This window comes from Nilaparvata lugens, chromosome 4 (assembly GCF_014356525.2).
Source record: "Nilaparvata lugens isolate BPH chromosome 4, ASM1435652v1, whole genome shotgun sequence".
In the NCBI taxonomy this organism is placed as follows: domain Eukaryota; kingdom Metazoa; phylum Arthropoda; class Insecta; order Hemiptera; family Delphacidae; genus Nilaparvata; species Nilaparvata lugens.
In genome coordinates this window covers 56,850,822-56,870,792 of record NC_052507.1, presented here as the reverse complement: position 1 = coordinate 56,870,792, position 19,971 = coordinate 56,850,822, and the positions used below count along the sequence as shown (strand labels likewise).

Below are 19,971 nucleotides of genomic sequence, written 5' to 3'. Positions count from 1 at the left end.
AGTACTTTTTAGTCCTCCCGAACAAGAACGGGTGCACTGCTAGTCTCAAAAATAATATCAAAAAGATACTTTATTTCTATTTTAAAAGGGATAAGAAACGATGGTATATATTTTCATAATATTATGAAAACAGAAAGAATTCCCCACAAGAACAAAGGTGAATAATGTCCTTTGGAAGATTAGAATGTAAGATGTGAATTTTATTGTCATACACTGAGCACTGACTAATGTTAAAAACTGAAGGGTTGCGAATTGGGATACTTTGGGGGGGCATTACACTTGGATTGGGGGGGGGCATGAGCCATTGCCCTTGGGGGGGCTGGGCACCCCTGGTGCTACTGTACCCAGAAAGCAGTGATTGCAGAACTTGGAGGCTTGTAGGAGATATCAAATCAAAGGTTTTTTTTATGAATTATTATTATCTCTATTATTTCAATAATTCATGAATCTTAAGACTAGATACTTCTTACTAACTCTAGTTCTAGCTCTAAAGGTTGGATTCTATATTTGTAGCTTAAAACATAATTCTTGACTTGAATTGTAGAATTCAATCGAGAACAAGTTAAATTTTTTCTTCTAAGCTATGTAATTCACTCATGAAAGATGTACGTTCACATTAGAGTTCAATGCTTGGGATTAATGGAGAAGGGGGCTGGAGAAAGGTGGTACGATTATAGAAGAGGGGCCCGGAATTTTTTTTGCGGGGGGGGGCCGGTTTGGAAACGTTACGCCACTGGCTTTTTACGCCACTATGTTTATTCAGGATTTTTTCTAGACATTTTTAATTGATGAATTATTTATTAATTCTTGAGAAAACATAAAAACAGGTCAATGTAACTCACTGAGCGCGAAGTCTACTGTTCACAGAACTACTAGTTTTTGTATTTTGATTTCTTTTGTGTTGAATTGAAAACATTGATTGAATTGAAGGTCCACTATGTCAAATTCATTCAATAGTACTCTGATATCGTGACTTACAGTATTAGTATATCAAAACTGGAGTCCTAGTAGTGTATAAATAAAAAAAATCGGGGAAGAAACAGTTTTGGGCTATGCCTTAGTCCTTCCCCAATCATTTTAAAGAATTGAGTTCTGTTTATCAATAAATGAATAACAAGCGAAGCTCGCGCTTCCCCGAAACTATATATAAACATTCAAACATCTAATCATATAGACATCCAAACTAATAAACATAAATTGCTCGTTTAATAATATGGGATAGACACGGCCAGACATCTCTGTGTAATGCATGGAATGAATAAACCAAATTGTCAGCTGATTGATTATGGATAATTCTATAGTCTGATTGATCCTATCTTCAAAGTAGATGATCGTATCTTCTATATCTTTAGAAGGCTAAGCCCCGACAGACTGGAATCACACCACAGCCCAAACTACTGAGCCTAAAAACTTGAAATCTTGCACATATGTCTATGGTAGCCTCAAAACATCCACTGAGAATAAAGGATTTTCAGAAATTTGCCCCCCTTAGGGAGCTGGGGCCCCCCAAAAATTTTGTACTTTTTAACAGTACATTGCACAGCAAAGTCATGAGAAACTTTTTTGTTCAGCTACGAAAAAAAATCACATCTATGCAGAAAAATTTCGATCAGGAGCACAGGGGGGCTCAGGAGAGAGCATTTTTCGAAAATGTTTATGTAAAATCACACTACAGCTCAAACAAATTGGCCTACAGCCTTGAAAGTTTGCACAAATATTCTTCAAACATGCTATACGCGCACTAAGAACGGATTCTGAGATATTTTGCCTCTAATAGTTTCAAAGGATAAAAAAGGATCCTATTAAGTAAGCTTATGAACATGGAACATGGTAAGGTGAACTCCATATGGAACTGAGATAATTGACACATGATATTCTAACATATGTTGTTATCATTGAAAAGCTTAAAATAATTTCATCAATCAGCTGATCGAATTTAATTTTCGGTGGATCGAAAGCGCGTGCTTGCCACGTGTTTGTTCCATTGTTGTATGTTTGGCCAGTTCGGTTTGTGCCTTCTATCAGCTGTATATGGAGTCTCATACATTCCGATTAGAACAGAGCACAGAGATTTTCTTTGGTTTGGAGTTTGTTGATAATTCTTTTTCCAAATTAAAATTTTATTGCAAACAAAAATCACATTGAAAAATTTCTTAATAGACAACAAGATTACAAAAGCAAGATGTCTAACATGAACCTACATTTATCTGTAGCACGCCCAGAAAAAGACAAACTTTAGTACTAGCCATGAATTCATTCAATATAACTTATATTTTTGTGTTAATATTTTGTGAACAAAGAGTACGAGTTGATGAGAGATGTGAGTAATTTCTTATATTTGATCTAAATGGTGATTCATATTGTAGTAGTTGGGGTCACTTCAATCAAAGTTTTGTATTTTGTATTTAATAAATTTCATACGTATTGATTGTCCATAATGTATCCAGTGTCCATAATGGAAGTGATGGAACTACTTAAAATTAATGGCTTACTGGTCCTTCATTGAATTTATAGTATTCCTGGTGATTGAGCTTCTCTTTTTTCAGCGTTGACTATTGATAATAAAGCTTTATTTACAACTAGCTTAACTGGTGAACTTCCTACCGCCAAAAAGTCAATGTTCAAAGCATATTCTTCTTAATCAATTTGTAGTAATATCCAACAGTAAAGTGTTGAATTAAAAAAAAAATAGAAACTGATAAATCAGTGTTTCAAAGATGAATTCAATGTTTCCATCGTTGATGATTGTCAATAGATGGTCCATGAAATATGCAATGTACGATGAATCACCAGGAATTACATATTCTTTCCATCTTCCATTTTAGGATGAATATAAGCTAAGCTGAATCCAAAAAAATTGTAAATTATTCTGCCATTAATGAATGCAATATGGACAACTCTCTTCCGTGAGGTGAATAGTTCTTCCAACATTTTCTGGTTACTCAATGATAGGGGAGTGATAATTATTTGTATAGGTCTTCTTAGGAACCATTATCTTCAGCTAGTAGCGATCAACTAAACTCAAACTCAAAACTACCGTTGTAATACCAGTAACCTACACAATCTATCATAGATTGACGTGTTTATTACAGCTGGTAACTTTAGATGCTAAATCATATTATCTCAATATGATCTTGAATCATGATCATCTTTTCGTTCTTCGGTAGCCGCTAGGCCAACAATTTCGAAAACATAGGTCTGTAAAATGGATTAATAAATAATCATTATTAGCCACCCTATTGAAATTCCTGGTCAGAAACCATCCCCAATATTCACACAACAAATTCCCAAAGTTTCATGCCATTATGTCAAGTATTTTCCAAGTCATATGGAACAAACACTATATATAATTATATATATATATATATATATATATATATATATATATATATATATATTTGAATTGAAACAAGATATAAATAGATTGAAAACACTTAAAAACTGACATTAGAAATGGGGAAATTTTCGGGGACTGAGTCTCCTTCCTCAACCGAGCAGACTGCAGTTTTGAATCCAACGGTCGACCACAGAGTATGCACGGAGACTCAATTGTAGCAGCAGAGACCACAGATTACGCGGTGCAGACTCAGAAGAAGAATCAGATTTCAAAAAATCCCCAATCCCACAAACTCCAAAGCTCTGTACCACCTACTTCCCTGGAATTGAAAACCTTAAACCTGCCCTTAAAGATCTGTTCCATGTCATCTCCTCCAATCCCTCTACTAAACACCTTCTCCAGCAACCACCCACCCTCATTTATAAGCAACCTCCCTACCTCAAGAAAATTCTCAGTAAAAACAAATCACTCACCTCTGATGAAATCCCAACTCCACCTGGTACCCTACCTTGCAAACGCCCCCGCTGTGAAACCTTTCCTATCACTGATTCTTCCATCTCCTTTACCGGTCCTATCACCAATTAAACCCACCAAATCCATCGATCCAGTAATTGCTTCCTCCAAAAATTGCATCTACCTCCTTTCCTGCAACTTCTGTCCTGCCATCTACATAGGTGAAACCACCACTGCCCTAAACCTCCGAATCAACAATCACAGGGCTTCCTTTAAAAATAATACTTCCCTACCCATCCCTACCCATGGCTCTGAGCACAACAAGAGCTTCGACCAATGCTTCAAAGTCAAAGTCCTTGCCACCCTCCCTCCCACAGCCCTCTCCATAGATGTCAAGACAAAAGAATTGACTTTTATTTGGGTGCTTGGAGCTGCTTCCAGTCCTGGTCTCAACAGACAGCAATAGTACCATAGCTACCAACTGTTTCAAAAATTGAAATAAATTTCATCATATCATAATAAACTTCACAGCTTTCAAATATATATATATATATATATATAATATATATATATATTATATATATATATATATTATATATATATATATATATATATATATTTGTATTTCACCGGATCTCGAAAACGGCTCTAACGATTCTCACAAAATTCAGAACATAGTAGGTTTCCAATATAAAGATTCGATTGCACTAGGTCTCCCTGGGAAAATTCGCTGAGGGACATTGAAAGGATAATTATCATTCATCCTTGGAAAAAACATCTGATAATAATTATTTCGTCGTCTGTTGGTGATGGAAGTGAGTGAGCGAGTTCATGTGTGTGGGACTGTATCAAAATATTATGACTCAGCTGTTGAACTTTTGTAATAAATCGATCATTCGGTACTTAGTGCCGGTTGCAAAAATGCCGGGTTATTTTCAATCATAATTAATTCCAGTAGATCCATCTTTTTGAAATGGTCTTCTCTGAATTGGTTCACGTGAAGTTAATCAGGATTAAAATTTAACCGGCTTTTTTGCAACTGGGCCTCTGTGAGGGAAACTTTTGCATTCCTCTGACAATTAATCTCAATTTACTGTTAGAACATTAGATAGAACATTTCTGTATGAATGTTATTATAATTTCTTCTTTCGTAATTTTTTTTATACTTTTGTACTCCAGAGCGATGCTCGATCCCCGATATTATAGTTGTATCAGAGTATGGAGGAATTCCTTTTCTTTTCATTTCATCCTTAAAATGCAGAATTCCATGAAACCTTGTGTATACATCGACGCGCAGTTGAAAAAGGAATATTCCTGCCAAATCTCATCGAATTCTATCAACGCGTTTGGCCGTAATCGCGTTACATACAGACAGACAAATGCAAATCGAGTTGAAACATAGACCTCACTACGTTCGGTCAACAAATCATACGACAAGCTGACAACAGGCAGTTTGGTCCAGCATTAAAAATATTGTATCTAACACAGTCTACAACATCAGCAACAGAGAAACTTTTAAGTCGAAAACTTCAAGTTGGGTACGAATTTGTAGACTGTGGGTGGTGAAAAGTTACTCCATACAACACGTTCGTTTCAATTTGTTCTCAGCCTGGAAACTTCAACGAAAACATTATCAAAATTTATGGGAGGGGTGGAAATGAATAAGATAGGTTGAAAATCATTTAAAACAAGAAATCAGTAGTTCACTTTTGGAAAATAAAGTGGTTTTTATGCAAAATATCGTATCCACTTATAATTCATAGTTAAAATTAATACATCTAGAATTCATAATTCATTCTTCATCTTCCTATTTTGTACTTGAATGATTCATGGAATAAAATTTTTATGAAGATGAGTAATTTCATAAAAATTTGATTGATTCAATTAAAATATTGCTTGATAAGAAAATAGTTGTTGGAGATTTAAGGAATCAGAGTTAACGTGCAAAAATATAGACTTAGAAATATTGCATTTATTTTCTGAAGATTACAATATAATCTGATTTTACAAAGTCATGGTGATACCTACTTTGACTTAACCTTGATATTGCTGAATTATTTTAAATGAAAAAATTATTCTTTTTCTGTTTTATCTTGTTTCTTGGATCAGTAATAAAGAGTATATAAGTCATTTACCCTCTCAATACCCCCGATTTGCTCAGAAACAGCCCTCCTTCTGGAAGGATGTCAGCAAAATGGTGTAAAAAATCACACAAAAGAGATTTTTGAATTATTTATTGAATTTATCTTTAGAAATTATTAGAATCAGGATTGCAAATAGTGTTCTAGACCTACTTAGTGTGGAAATTCAAAAATCAAGACACATGGAGTGGAGCATCACACTTTACACACTTTGTTGTAGCCTTTTTATGGCATAGTCTGCAGTTCAGCTGTTTCTTTTTTCCAGTACGAGGATCATTCTCCAAATCGATAATAAGATGATCAAGTCTGTCGTATCTTGAATCAATTTTCGAGGTATTTGAAGGTCGTTCTTCCTGAAACGACTCGTTTGTTCCCCTCCAAAACTGCCAAAACTATTCTTCTTCGGAAGGCAAGTTGATTCAATTTTCCCCCATCCCTTCGATGTAGCTGCCATGTGTCCTGGACACCCACATCCAGCATGTGGGAAATTATAGGAAATACCATTTTTTCCCCCTGATTGCCACTTTATATAATGAAATATTTTGGTCCGCTCTGTCAATACCACCCATTGATGTATATTGTAGCTATGTACAAGTTTCGGCTGTGGAATTGATACCTCAGCTTCTTTTCTTGTGAATAGCGTTGAACTTGGCGCAGAGGATGCACAGTGTCATAATTTGAAACAATGTTGACAACACTGTTGTCATTCCAGGAAGCCAACAAAATGGAGCTCTCATCTACTGAAGCAAACATCATTGATACTCTTGGTTTTTTCTTCAAAACTTTGGGATCTGGAATAGGACATTCTTTTCCAAATCTATTGCTTCTAATTGTTCCAGTTGCTTTGATTCCTCTCTCCTTCAAGTCAGTCAATAGTTGAAATGAAGTAAAAGAGTTTATCAAAAAATAGATTCTATGGAAGATTTGGCAAAGTATCTGCATATGTCATGACAACTCCATAGCCAAGAGGACTTTTCGAATATTTTTCTGGTAGAGTCTCTGCACCTTGGTAACTATGTCAAATATCCATTGCTATGACCTTCACACCAAAACTTGAAGCCATACCGAATGGGCTTGCCTCTTATGAATTGTTTTGTTCCATGTCAGCCAAAGTATCGTACCATACTTTCATCCACAGAATGATTCTGCTCATGAAGCATGAACAAAATACATCTCTCATTCATTGCTTTGATGAGGGGTCTCACTTTGGAAAATTTGTCTCTTTTATCCAATTCATCATTATTGCAAACATGCAAATTTTGCATAATGAATCTGAATCGATCACGTGAGAGGGCATCAACTACAAGGGTGTTATGTGTATCAGAAGACTGCTCCCAATACATATCTCTTCTAGAAACTAAGTTATAGCCACTCATCAATAGAATACAAATGAATGATCTCATCTCATTTATTGAACAATCACCCAAGAGATTACGTTTGGCTGCATATTGATTGGAGTAAGTCACCATCATCAACATCACATAATCATCAGAAAACATCTCGAAATATTCCAATGGTGTTTTCACACTATTAGGAACTGTAACCATTGGTTGCCATTCTTCAGTCACATTCTCCAAGTCTTGAGACATTTTCCATTTGAAAGGCTGTGCTTTGTTTATCTTCAAGGAAGCTCTGCTATCGGTATCATTTTTTTTCTTTTTTTCATCACTTGTCGTCTAGAAGTAGAAGGTTCAGGTCCTGGATCCTCAGGTTCAGGTCCAGGCTCCTCTTGTTCGATTTCATCTGAAGGGAAACTCATTCCGTTCAGCAGGGCAGGTGCATTTATTTGGCTTGGTGGAGCATTGTCGATATTTACATCACCTTCATTCCCCGAGTCTTAATCTGTCAAGTCTTCTGTTGCATTTGTTGGGGGTAGTAGTGTAATAGCAACTCCATTCTCCGACAGAACATCATCATTCCCTTCAATGTAGTCCAGGAGCTGGTGCAGTGGAAGGAACCTCCTGGAAGAAATAACAAAGATATAATAAATGACTGTTTTCCTATAGTAGAATTCAACCTTTGAATTATATGGACCAATATTGAAACTTAAATGAACTTATATGTTCCAATGTTGAAATATAATTGCCTAGAATTATAGATATCAATTATGTAATCATGTTTTTGGCTTCATATGTACTTGAGAATCCAAATACTGTGGATATTGCTAACATCCTTCTGGAAGGAGCACCGAATTTGACCAGCCCCAGCTCTCAGTTCAAGTAAAAAATCAAAAGTATTACATTGCCATCCTATTGGGTCATTATTCATAGCAACACAAAAAGAGTTTGAACATTGTAAGTGGGATAATAAAGAATTGAGACACTTACCCATAAACTTGCACACCATCAGATTCTTCCATTTTGAATAAGTCCACTTCAGTCTCAGATAATTCAGTTAGTACACAACTTTCGCTCTAAAAACCAGTGAGACACTGACAGCTAAATTGTTGGTGATGTGTAATCAGTGCTGCTACTTGCGACAATGACATGAACTAGATAGTTCAGGGTCAATTTTGTGCGCATATCACAAATCCTTCTGGAAGGACGTCAGCAACAACTGGGGAAGTGAAGCAGGGTTGCTGTCGAGGAAGCATGAATAAAGAATACAGTCTTCAGAGATGCGATTCCTTAGACAAGTCAAATGATCCACATGAGAGGATCGGAATCGAAATGAAAATAATATGAGAAGAGATGCCCAAGCAGTGTTTAGTTTGGAAAAACATATGGGAATGAATATATATACTAATAAGATCATGTCCTTAGAATGTCACAAGACCGTCGTCTCCCACATGCTCTACTCCACAAGCCAATAGGCAGAAGGAGTATTGGTAGACCAAGGAAGCGATGGACGCCGGAACAGGCTTGAATAGCCTAATCCATACGACAACGATGAAGATAATAAAATTCATATTGTCATTTCATGACAATAAAATTACTGGAATGAGTGAACGATATCCAATGGGATTCAATGTTGTCACTAAACAAGTATTATCACGTTGTCAGAGCTATCTCAAAAAAGTCATAAATGAAAAGTTGTTTCTCAATATTCCTTATCACGATCGAAGTGATTAGTGGAGTTATAATGAGCAAGAAGGAAAAGTACGGTATAGATGACCTACTTCATCGGACTATTGCAATAATTATGACACAGACAAGTACAATAGCTTTGTTAACTAGACAAGGATGACGGAAAAGAGACAAAAAATGAGCGAGAATAAGAAGACGAATAAGAAGGAATGAAAAAGAAAACATTATGAGCTTGAAGAGAGAGAGAGAAGTTCAAGCAAGAGGATGATGTTCCATAAAAGCACAAGAACGATAAGATCGGAAAATAATTCAGTATTCAGAAAACATTAAGTAATGAAAATTGACAGAAAGAAAAAGAGGTGAACAAAGAACACGAGAAAAATGGGAAAGAAGAATAACATGAAAGAAAAAAGGGGACGAGAAAATTTGGTTGTCAGTCTAGATAAGAAACAAAATTAAGCTAGTTTTGGTTGTAGTGTGTATCAAGCCTCAAACAAAAAAGACATAGAGGAAAACGTGATATGACAGAAATCGAAGAAGGATAAGAAGAACAAGGAGGAAAGAAGAAATAGAATAATGAACATAATATATGCTTCAGTCTCTATGCGGTTGTTTTTAGATCGTGCGGTTATTCCTCAGTTCCCGTGATAGGCTATAGTAGGCCAAAGATCTATAGCTGTGTATTATTCTTGATGTAGGCTACGTCAAATGATTTCTTGCGATTAGGTATCTTCGAGGAAAAATCACCTCCTCTATCTCGTAACTAGCATCATCACGAATAAGGATAGGACGAGTGAGAAGGAAATACTAGGAGTGAAATGGTGAGTGAAATTTGTCTTTAAATACGACCGCATCCTACGTCACTGACAAATAACTTGAGAGTCTCAAGGTACAAGTTCACGGGTGAAGTGCTCTTTGTTTTCACATCTCCAGTTCTAGAATCACATTTGTGTCTTCATCATCTATAATCATGTACTTCTGTCGCTTATTTACATTTTTTGCCTTATGTGAGTATTGTGGAAAATTTCATATAATTTTTCGAATCTTTAGAAATGTTTATGTAGAATCTCTGATATTATTTTTCTCAATATATATTATCATTCTCATAATATATTATTCTCATAACCTCTTCCAATTCATCCATAAAAATAGTGTTCACTATATTTTCGACGAATAGACGATGAATTCAAAAATAGTTTTATATTGCTGTATGAAGGAATATGAAGATTATTTTTGTTGATACTGTGAAATGATTAGAACTTCAGTTTGTAAGAAACGATATACATGTTTGTGACTGGTGATGGTGAATTACCATATCGTGTCTCGTTAGCTTCAACTTGGAACTTGACATCCTCCGAACTACATTGATTACTAGAGACCCCCAGGGTTGAAGAACTCGCTCATCCTCATGAATTGTTGTACTGATCTCTTATATCCGCAACTTGTAATTATACAGAGTTAGTGAGAATTATTAAGAAACAGCTAATATATATTATTTTACACGCAAGTATAATAATTAATATCGGGGGACCGAGCTCCGCTCTGGAGTAAAAAAGCATGAAAAAATTATTACGAAAGAAGAAATTATAATTATATATAATTTATAGTTCATACAGAAATGGACTATCAAATCACAGTGAATTGAAATCAATTCCCAGAGGAATGCAAAAATTTCTCTCACAAAGGCCCGGTTGCAGAAAAGCCGGTTAAATTTTAATCCTGATTTATTTCACGTGAACCAAATCAGAGAAGACCATTTCAAAAAGATCGCTTCTCTGATTGTTTCTACTGGAATTAATCAGGATTAAATTTAACCGGCTTTTCTGAAACCGGGCCTTTGTGAGAGAAATTTTTGCATTCCTCTGGGAATTGATTTCAATTCACTGTGATTGGATAGAACATTTCTGTATGAACTATAAATTACATATTATAATTTCTTCTTTCGTAATTTTTTCATGCTTTTTTACTCCAGAGCGAAGCTCGGTCCCCCGATATTAATTATTATACTTGTAAAATATATATTAGCTGTTTCCATAATAATTCTCACCAACTCTGTATAATTACAAGTTGCGGATATCAGAGTACCTGATTGAATGATTACAAAAGTTCAACAGCTGAGTCATAATATTTTATCTCGGTCCCACACACATGCACTCGCTTAGTCTCTTCAATCATCAACAGACGACGAAATTATCATCTGTTTTTCCAAGGATGAATAATTATCATCCTTTTCATGTCCTCCAGTTAGTTTTCCCGGGGATGAGACCTAGTGCAATCGAATTTTCATATCATAAGCCTACTATGTTCCAAATTTCGTGAAAATCGTTAGAGCCGTTTTCGAGATCCGTTGGACATACATAACCAGATAACCATATACAGAAATTGCTCGCTTAATATAATAGGATACAGTGATAGGTTCCATGGGAATCCTATTCAAATTGGAAAAAAACTTTCTGTCGCTTCGAAACTTTTGTCCACCATCTTGGATCCGTCATATGGATCCTACTTCATTTCGAATCTAGCTTCATTTTGAATTTATTATTTCAAATGGGAAGGTTGGCATGTGATACATGATTTCGATACAGAATTTCAAAGGAAAATTAATGGGGAAACCCGCACATTTATATCTCACACCATTTCAATGATCTTAACATTTGAAGGTACTAATAGAAAATACAAAAATGGTATGAATGAGTTCGGTACCTGTACATTGAATAATCAAGTATTAGTGAACACTAATAGCAGCTTCTACCAGGACTTCCTTTATACCGGACCTGCGCCTACAAAAAAATCTCTCCACCGTATGTAGTGGCCGGAATTGATATATTAAACGGGAAATAGACGAACTGAAATTTCGACAAATCGAGACGCTTTTTAACATATGATTAGTGATTTTTTCTCAGAAGGAATTTCTATAAGACCACCACATACGGCGGCCATTATTTTCTAGGCTCAGGTCCGGTAGTATATAGGCGGTCCTGCTTCTACCCATGTTTTAACACTTTTAACAAAAAAGAATTGTCATAGCAGCTGCTACCACAAGTAGTATTAATTACGTGTATGTTACAGACCGGCAGGCAGACGTTAAGGAAGCTAGTCAATATAGAACTTATAAATTAATGCTGTGTATTATTCAGCTGAAATCATGTATCGAAAGTCTGTGTGACAACTGCCAAATAATATTATTAGCTCCTTCAAATGAATGGAGAAAATACAGAAATAGCATGCAAATAATTCCGGCTAACTGATAATCAAAAAAATTTTTTTTCTCTATGCACATTCAATGTTATTTTTATATCCTGAAAAAGGACGAAGAAGTGTGTCAATTTTGTTGTTCAACGAACTTGACCTGTAAAAAGGTTCGAAGAATTCGTGTTCAAAATTTGAAGCTGATTGATTAATTCTCTCTAAAGTTCTTGTCGAACATACAAACAGACAAAAAACGACTTTGTGCTCCAGTAAGTCAATAGTGAGAACTCCGCTAACGTATTTCAATTACTACTTATCCTGTACAGTGTAAAGCGCGGCTTGCTTCGTGAATTTAGGTACTCAAGGAAAACGTGATTTATGAGAAGTTAAATGATTATTCAAATTCATGTTAATTTAAAACGGTTTGTACATAATTCAATCAAGAAGATTAATACATTAACATTCTCATAGAATGGTTCAAATTTCTTTTTAAAGAATAAGTGAGCACTTCCTCATTTAGGATTGGAAATTACCATCAGATTGATTACCTACTGTATAATAGATAAAAACAGAAATCTAAGTACCCTTTCTAAAATTGACTAAACCATTTTGGAAAGGGTACTTAGATTTATATTTTTAATTATATTCAAGAGTAGCCCTGAAGAAGAAATACAATCACTCAATTTCAACTCATAATATATAACATAGAAGAATACTTTATAATGATAAATGGAGCAACCACATAAGCCTATATGCGCTCTTAGTAACATTTGTTCAGACCCCACAAAAATGTATATAAGGATGACACTGGCTGTTACTAGTCGCTAGAGTTTGGTAATATGTCCCTATTGAGGAGAAGTTCCATTTGTACAATAATATCCTCTTACATACCCCATAATAAGTTGTAAAACCATTGTGAATCTGATAAGAATAAATGAGAGATTGCATCCATTCAAATGCTTGTGAATATGTAATACATATTTAAGGGAATCCAAAATGAATTTTGTCAATATTATTCTTTAAATAGAATGCAATTCATCATATTCATTTTTATTTATAGATTAATTGCTCGCTATGCTCTAGGATAAAATGAGCGCTGCTATCCAAAGATTGTCATTTTGGTGTAACTGGTTGAAACATGCCTGACCGGCAATAAGGAGGTACCGGGTTAAATTCAAGGACTGGCAAAGATAGAAGCCTCCATCTAATTTCTAACTGTTCTCTCTGTTGTGTGTTTCTACTGTGTTTGCAAAAGTCTTCAGGACAAGATCCAATTTTTAGTGTGGAACTACTTTCATTCTATCATAACATATAATTTATATTATATCATTGGATATAATAATAGACTCTATTTTTTCCAATGGTTTATTCTCATGTTTCAGTTTTGGCATGCTGTCATGCTTACGGTATCCCTCTCAATAAGAAACCGGAATGTCCTTCTGTTTGCACAGCCATTTACCAGCCGATTTGCGCCACCAATGGAGTAACTCAGAGAGTATTTTCCAATGATTGCCATATGGCTATCGAGAATTGTAATACTCCAGGAAGTAAGTAATTTTTGTTGTATTTTTTCTCCAGGGCTACTTTTAATATGAATAAAAATATAAATCTTATTACCCGAAACATGTTGTGACAAAATAATCTAAAAGGGTACTGAGATAGGGCCTATATATATTCATTTATGAATTTATTTTGTATATGGTACCTTGTCAAGCAGCCTTTATGAGGTTTGCTTGAGTTAATTTATTTTTTATATTTCTTTATATATTTTTATATTCTTTAGTTAATTCTCGTTTTTCTATTCTATTATGGATTTCCCGATCTACTAGAAGATTTCACTATATTTGTTTTGTATAATTTTTGTTCTTCTATTATGATTTTTTATTGAATGATCTATCCACGATTCAGATTGGAATATCCTCAACTCAACACGATAGTGTATTATAACAAATTTTTATATAATGCAAACACAATTAAAAAGCTTAATCAGCTTCTGTGGAGAGCTAGTGACCTTTGAACATTCAAGTTTCCAAGTATTTTTAGTTTTTAAATCAGTCTTTTCCTATGTTAGTTTGTGGTATTATTAAAATAGTATGGATTGGTTAATCATATTGTATGTGTTATATCAATTTATAATTGTAGCTGACAATGATTACATGGGTACCTTGATCATTCAAACCATCCTTTTTATAGGTAAAAATTATTTTTCAATGATGGCTTTGTAACCGCCCCAGATGGGGGAATAATAGAGATCTCTAAATTTTAAAGATTGAGTCATGGGACTGGACAAAGAACAAACTTTTGAGCTCTAGGACACACCCTTTCAGTCTGTGTGTCCAAAATTTTGGACGCTAACTTCTCACTTCTCTTGAGCTTTATGCTATGTATTTAGTACCAATCCAGACCTTCTGTACTATGAATTGGACCTTGATGAACAGATACTAGTTTTATGAAGGCTGTGGAATACATACGTAACAGCTGTATGCTGACCAGACATTGAGTGCAAGGAAGATGGCTGCATCCAAAGGTAAGTATTTCTCCAAATAGATTCCTTTTTATTGTTGAAATCTCAATATTTCAACTGATACATTATTGAATTTACATATTTGACTTATTGATCTATCTGACCTGATGCTTACTTTCTCCACAGAACAAAATACTCTGTCTAAATAATTGTTGGAAAACCATGTTAAAAATGTTGGACATCAGGTCTCTGTAGTTGTTATTTGTAAACATAACCTATAATGTTGCTCTGTACAATTTTCGTGTGTATCATTTCTGTAGATTCATTTTCATTGTAAGTAGTAGAGAAAAAATGATTTTTTTTTTATTTACATTCTATTATCAATCACATAAATATGATCATTATCATCTTATTCACACATTATTTACAAGTAGGTAGTCAAGTTTACAAGGAATCACTTGGATACAAGTTTGTCACTTGCAGTTCTTTTGAATTTCGTGTGTGAATAACCTTTTGGTTCATCACCTAACACATTATATTTTTGTGTTTCATCTAAGTAGTTTTATGATATTGGTGTTATGTTTCCTGTCATTCAGGTCGCTACTAGGCTCATAAAGGTTCCGACATGATTCTCTCAATGATTGAAGATGGTTACCCGTCCAAAGTCGAATTTGATGAAGATGATGCTGAAGATATTCCTGGTTCTACAAGAGGAATTCGTGTGCGTGCCTCTACAATGACAAAAGCAGACAAAGTTGCAGTAATTAACCATGGTTTCATCGGCTTCCCAGCAGAAGAACAAGCTCTACAAGTTGACAACCAAACAGTAGCTGATGAAAACTGTGATGATTCGGAACTTGGTAACACTTCTAACTACAATTATATTACTAATCGAAAGGACATTTATTATCAACGCCGACCGTTCAATGAAGCTGCTATTGATTTCGAGAATACCAATGTTTTCAAAGATTTTCATGATGACTTAATATACCCTATTGAATATGTCATAGAATACATTACAGATGATTTATTCGAAATGTGCAAAGAATTCACTAATCTGTATGCAGTACAGAGCAATGTTACGAGGTTCAGGCCAACAAGTATTGCTGAAATCAAAATTCTAACTGGGCTCCACATTGGTGTAAATGTGTTCAAATTCCCTCGTGTACAAATGTATTGGGATTCATTCTCAGGTCTTAGTATGTTTCGTGATAACATGTCAAGAGACAAATTTTTTCAGCTAAGAACAAAACTTCATTTGGTCAATAATTTGGCAATGCAAAATCCACGTCATGATGTATTGCAGAAGGTTCGCCTCATTCATGATTTTGTTAGGAATCGTTGCCTACAGCTGCCGCTTTAAGAGTTCATTTGCGTTGATGAGCAGATTGTGCCTTTCAAGGGTCACCTGAGTATCAAACAATATGTGAAAACGAAACCGTGCCCATGAGGAGTGAAGTTGTTTGTGCTGTGTGGGGAAGGTGGGATGGCCTATGACTTCCTTATCTATAAGGGTCAAACACAGAAATTAATCAAGAACTGAAATCTAAATTTCGCTTAGGTGCATCAACTGCTCTTCATCTTGCTAACCAAATTGGAGCAGAGGGGCATAATATATTTTTTGATAACTATTTCTCCACATATAATCTTCTGGGAGTATTGAAAGCTGAAAAAATTAATGTTGCTGGTGCAGCTAGAAAAAATAGATTTTGAAACCATTCCCTAATGAGTGATCGTGTAATGAGCATACATGGACGTGTCTGATCAAATTGTTAGTACTGATATAAGAATTGTTCTCACCAAATCGTTAGACAATAGGAGTGTTGTATTGTTTTCCAATTTTGTAGGTGTAGGTAAAAAAGATAAGGTACGCAAGTGGAATAATGTAACAAAAAGTCATGATGAAATTGATCGTTCAGAGGGTCAACTTATAATTAATCAGTCAATGGGTGGGATTGATCTACTTGAACAGATGATAGCCCTATAAGAATCTTTATTCGATCAAAAAATGAACGCTGCGTATGATTATGCATGCTGTTGACCTGGCACTTGTGAATAGTTGGTTTGAATACAGAAATAACTGCATTTTGTCTAAAAAACGGAAGAATGATTAGTTATCAGTTGGATCTACTGCATTCCAAAATGAGAGTCGCTGAAGGTCTTGTAGCAGCTGGGTCAACAAGGACTGTCAGAGTAGGTAGGCCTCACTCATTGACTGAGCATAAATATCAAAAGCGTGCTTCTTAGAGGAGACCATCAGAAGAAGTACGATTTGATGGATTTGAGCACTGGCCATTGGTACATGACAGCAAAGGAGGTCAAGGTGCAAAGAAATAGGTTGTAATGGTAAAATCCATTTCTACTGCAGTAAATGCTCTGTGCATTTATGCATTTCAAAAGACAAAATTTTTTTTCTCATTCCATAAGAAATATAAAAAAATCAACTACGGTACTAAAACATGATAATATTATCTATATATTCGTAAAATTATTTTTTGCTAGTAAAATATGAGTGAATGATGAAATATACAATAATCTATATGTACTGTGAACTCAAATTCTTATAATAAATGTAATAGAATGCAATTGAGTGGCTTATTGGAAGACAGTACCCCTTGAGACCCTTTGTCTTATATTTTGTACAGCCTGGGAAAACTTTGAAAAACAGCAAAAAAATTTCCCAAATGGCTAAAAATCATTATCATTACTATCAATCACTAGAATTTTGTAGAAGAATAAGTTTTTCATCATAATCCAGGACTGAAAAGGACTTGTAGAATTTCATTAAATGAATTGATCTAATTCAAATTTGGACAAATAATAATCTATATCGTTTCATTGCACATTCTGAAAAAACTGCTTGTAAGATTTTGCTAACTGTTCGGCTGGAATTCTAACTCTTTACGATGGTAGCGTGAACTTAATTCATTTTATTACTACCGAACAATTGAGGACTCGGTCAATATAGGGATTTTAAAATGAGCTAGAAAATATAATGGCACTCACGAAAGTTCAATTTATAAATCCATCACTATTACAATTTTCACTTCACTAGGATGTTCTCACTAATATTTTCAATGAAAATTACATAATCACTTCAAACAATCAAAATCCTCCAATTTATCTCGTGTTATTACATTTCAACAAATTTAGACAATAAAAACATTCAACAAACACGTTAATTGTGGACTCTCGAGCTCCGAGGCTACCTCTGGATTTTAATCTGTTTTGATTCGCGGCTTCATTGAGACTGAACTTTTCCACGCAAATGTTCCCCTTCCACCAACGAGACAACGGTCCACATGGAGACCAGCATAATTCTGTAGAAATGGAAAATAATGAAAGTTTAAAATATTCCCAAATACTTGAGTATTCTCCATCGTTAACGGAAATACAGTTCCGTGAGAATACCTCAACCCTGCATAAAAATTGAGTCTTCCCGGATGCAAGTTAGCAAAATCTTAATATGAGAACAATATTTCTCAACAGAAAAATAAATTTCTCACGTCAAAAAAGTCACACTGAAAATTCAACTACAAGATTACTAAAGTCTCATCATTCCGGAAAGTCCTAATTCTACTCGTTTTTAATTGACCCCAATCAATAAATTTATTTTAATATCATAACCATTACAGCTTGATTGATAATGTTTGCAATATGTTATATTTTTGCAATATAATATAATCCCCTCAATATGCAGGTGTGCTCACATGGTTGGTGGGAGATGGTGGGGGTGGGTTTGGGACGCAGACTGGCTTGAAAATCAAATTTCAAATCTTGGAGGTGGGTGGAATTTTGCAAATTGTGGGGAGGGGGGTGGTGCGTCCATGAGCTTGGGGGCTCATATACTGGGGGCCTGTAATATTATTTTAATCAGTACTCTCATGCCATAAGCAACAATTTTGATGTGTTAATGTTATCGCTGTTCTTCTTCACATAATTATTTGAAGAAATCTCAAAGCCTCTCATATATATAAATATATATATATATATATTATATATATATATATATATATATATATATATACGAGGCAAATATACGCTTTCATATGATTCACTCCGTCTCCTTGCTATTGTCCATTCTTCAGACTTTACAAAATTCACACTGATTCAAAATTTATTTCAAAATTCACACTGTTTATTCAGTCTGTATTTCAGTGTCCTCATGTCGTGGACTTCAATAATTTATTGTTCGCCGATTGCACTTATGGGAATTCTATATTGAAGGACAGCTTCTTCAAATCTGGAAGTTCTAAATAGAATTCTGAATGAATATAACTGTCAATTAAGGCAAATTTCTCCTTTTTTACAGGCTGGAGGAAGGTGAAAAATGGACCGTGCTGAGAGAAGAGAGAAGCAACTCGAATACTTGACAATATTCTATTATTGAAATATTTATATTCTTGTATTCCAATAACGAGTTCACCTGATTCTTCAGATAAATAAATGAAATGGATTGAAAATTGGTTCCTCAACGATATCAATAACTTTTCTATTATATGAATCTGCATATTACTATGATCTATGTATGATGCATGTGTCATATCTATAGCTAGAGTTTCTCAATGTGAAGTTTCTTTTTATAAGAGTTTGTTGATAAAAATTAAAGAGAACAGAGTACCTTATTATGGAATGCAATACAAAATTAGATGAGCATTTTTTTTTTAAATAATCTTCTTGAATCGGTTAGGTGTAAGAAATAAAACTTCTTTAGAAATGAAACCTTTCGGATACTTCAACCCAAGGTTTCTGCCCCCAAAGCTTAGGTCTATGAGGTTTATGATGCGATGGATACTTCTAATGTTTATAACTTTCAAAACCTTCAAAAGTTAAAACAAGTTGAACCCCTTGGTCACTCTAAATTACAATTCATGTGTCTTGTTCTATTAATATGCAACACGAAGCAGTTTCATTCTTGAAAAACTAAGGGTCATAATATGGTCGGAGTGGGAACCATAAAATAACCCTTTTCTGAAAGAAGGCCTATTATAAACAATAGCTTAACGTCCACACATAATGCTACACAAGATTAAGCAAATTACTCATTTCTCACGTTACGGGCAATTGAGCATTTTACGCCTACCGCCTTTATCACTGACTCTTTCTCTGTCCATCTATCTCGCTCTTGCCCTTTGTTCTTCCCTCTTAATCTCTCTTCTCTCCTATTTAACGCACCTTCTTCGCAAAGGAGCTTACGCACTCAGTGTTTGTGTTGTGGTCCCGCTGCTATCGTGAGTAATAACCTGCTGCAGCCGAGCCAATTTAACTTTTTGAAAAACTTAATTAAAATAAAGATTACAACAGCTTAGGCTCGAAACAGCAGATGCTACAGCCACCAAACTACTATAGCAAGATCCACTT

At 34.8% G+C, this 19,971-nt stretch overlaps 1 protein-coding gene across 1 annotated transcript; it reads left to right on the top strand.

Moving 5' to 3' along the window:
* Positions 1-9,558: 9,558 nt before the first annotated feature.
* LOC111054532 (PI-actitoxin-Avd5a) lies at positions 9,559-19,258 on the top strand. The gene is made up of 3 exons (XM_022341582.2): positions 9,559-9,964; positions 13,529-13,693; positions 18,923-19,258. The coding sequence occupies exons 1-3, from the start codon at positions 9,928-9,930 to the stop codon at positions 18,952-18,954; spliced, it is 234 nt and encodes a 77-aa protein (XP_022197274.1). The 5' UTR covers positions 9,559-9,927; the 3' UTR covers positions 18,955-19,258.
* Positions 19,259-19,971: the final 713 nt, after the last annotated feature.

Excerpts from the sequence above, each read along its gene's own strand:
- LOC111054532 (XM_022341582.2), top strand. The coding sequence starts at position 9,928 with ATGTACTTCTGTCGCTTATTTACATTTTTTGCCTTAT. Across the intron at positions 9,965-13,528 it reads ATTTACATTTTTTGCCTTAT|TTTTGGCATGCTGTCATGCT; the intron begins GTGAGTATTGTG and ends CTCATGTTTCAG. Across the intron at positions 13,694-18,922 it reads GAATTGTAATACTCCAGGAA|GCTGGAGGAAGGTGAAAAAT; the intron begins GTAAGTAATTTT and ends CCTTTTTTACAG.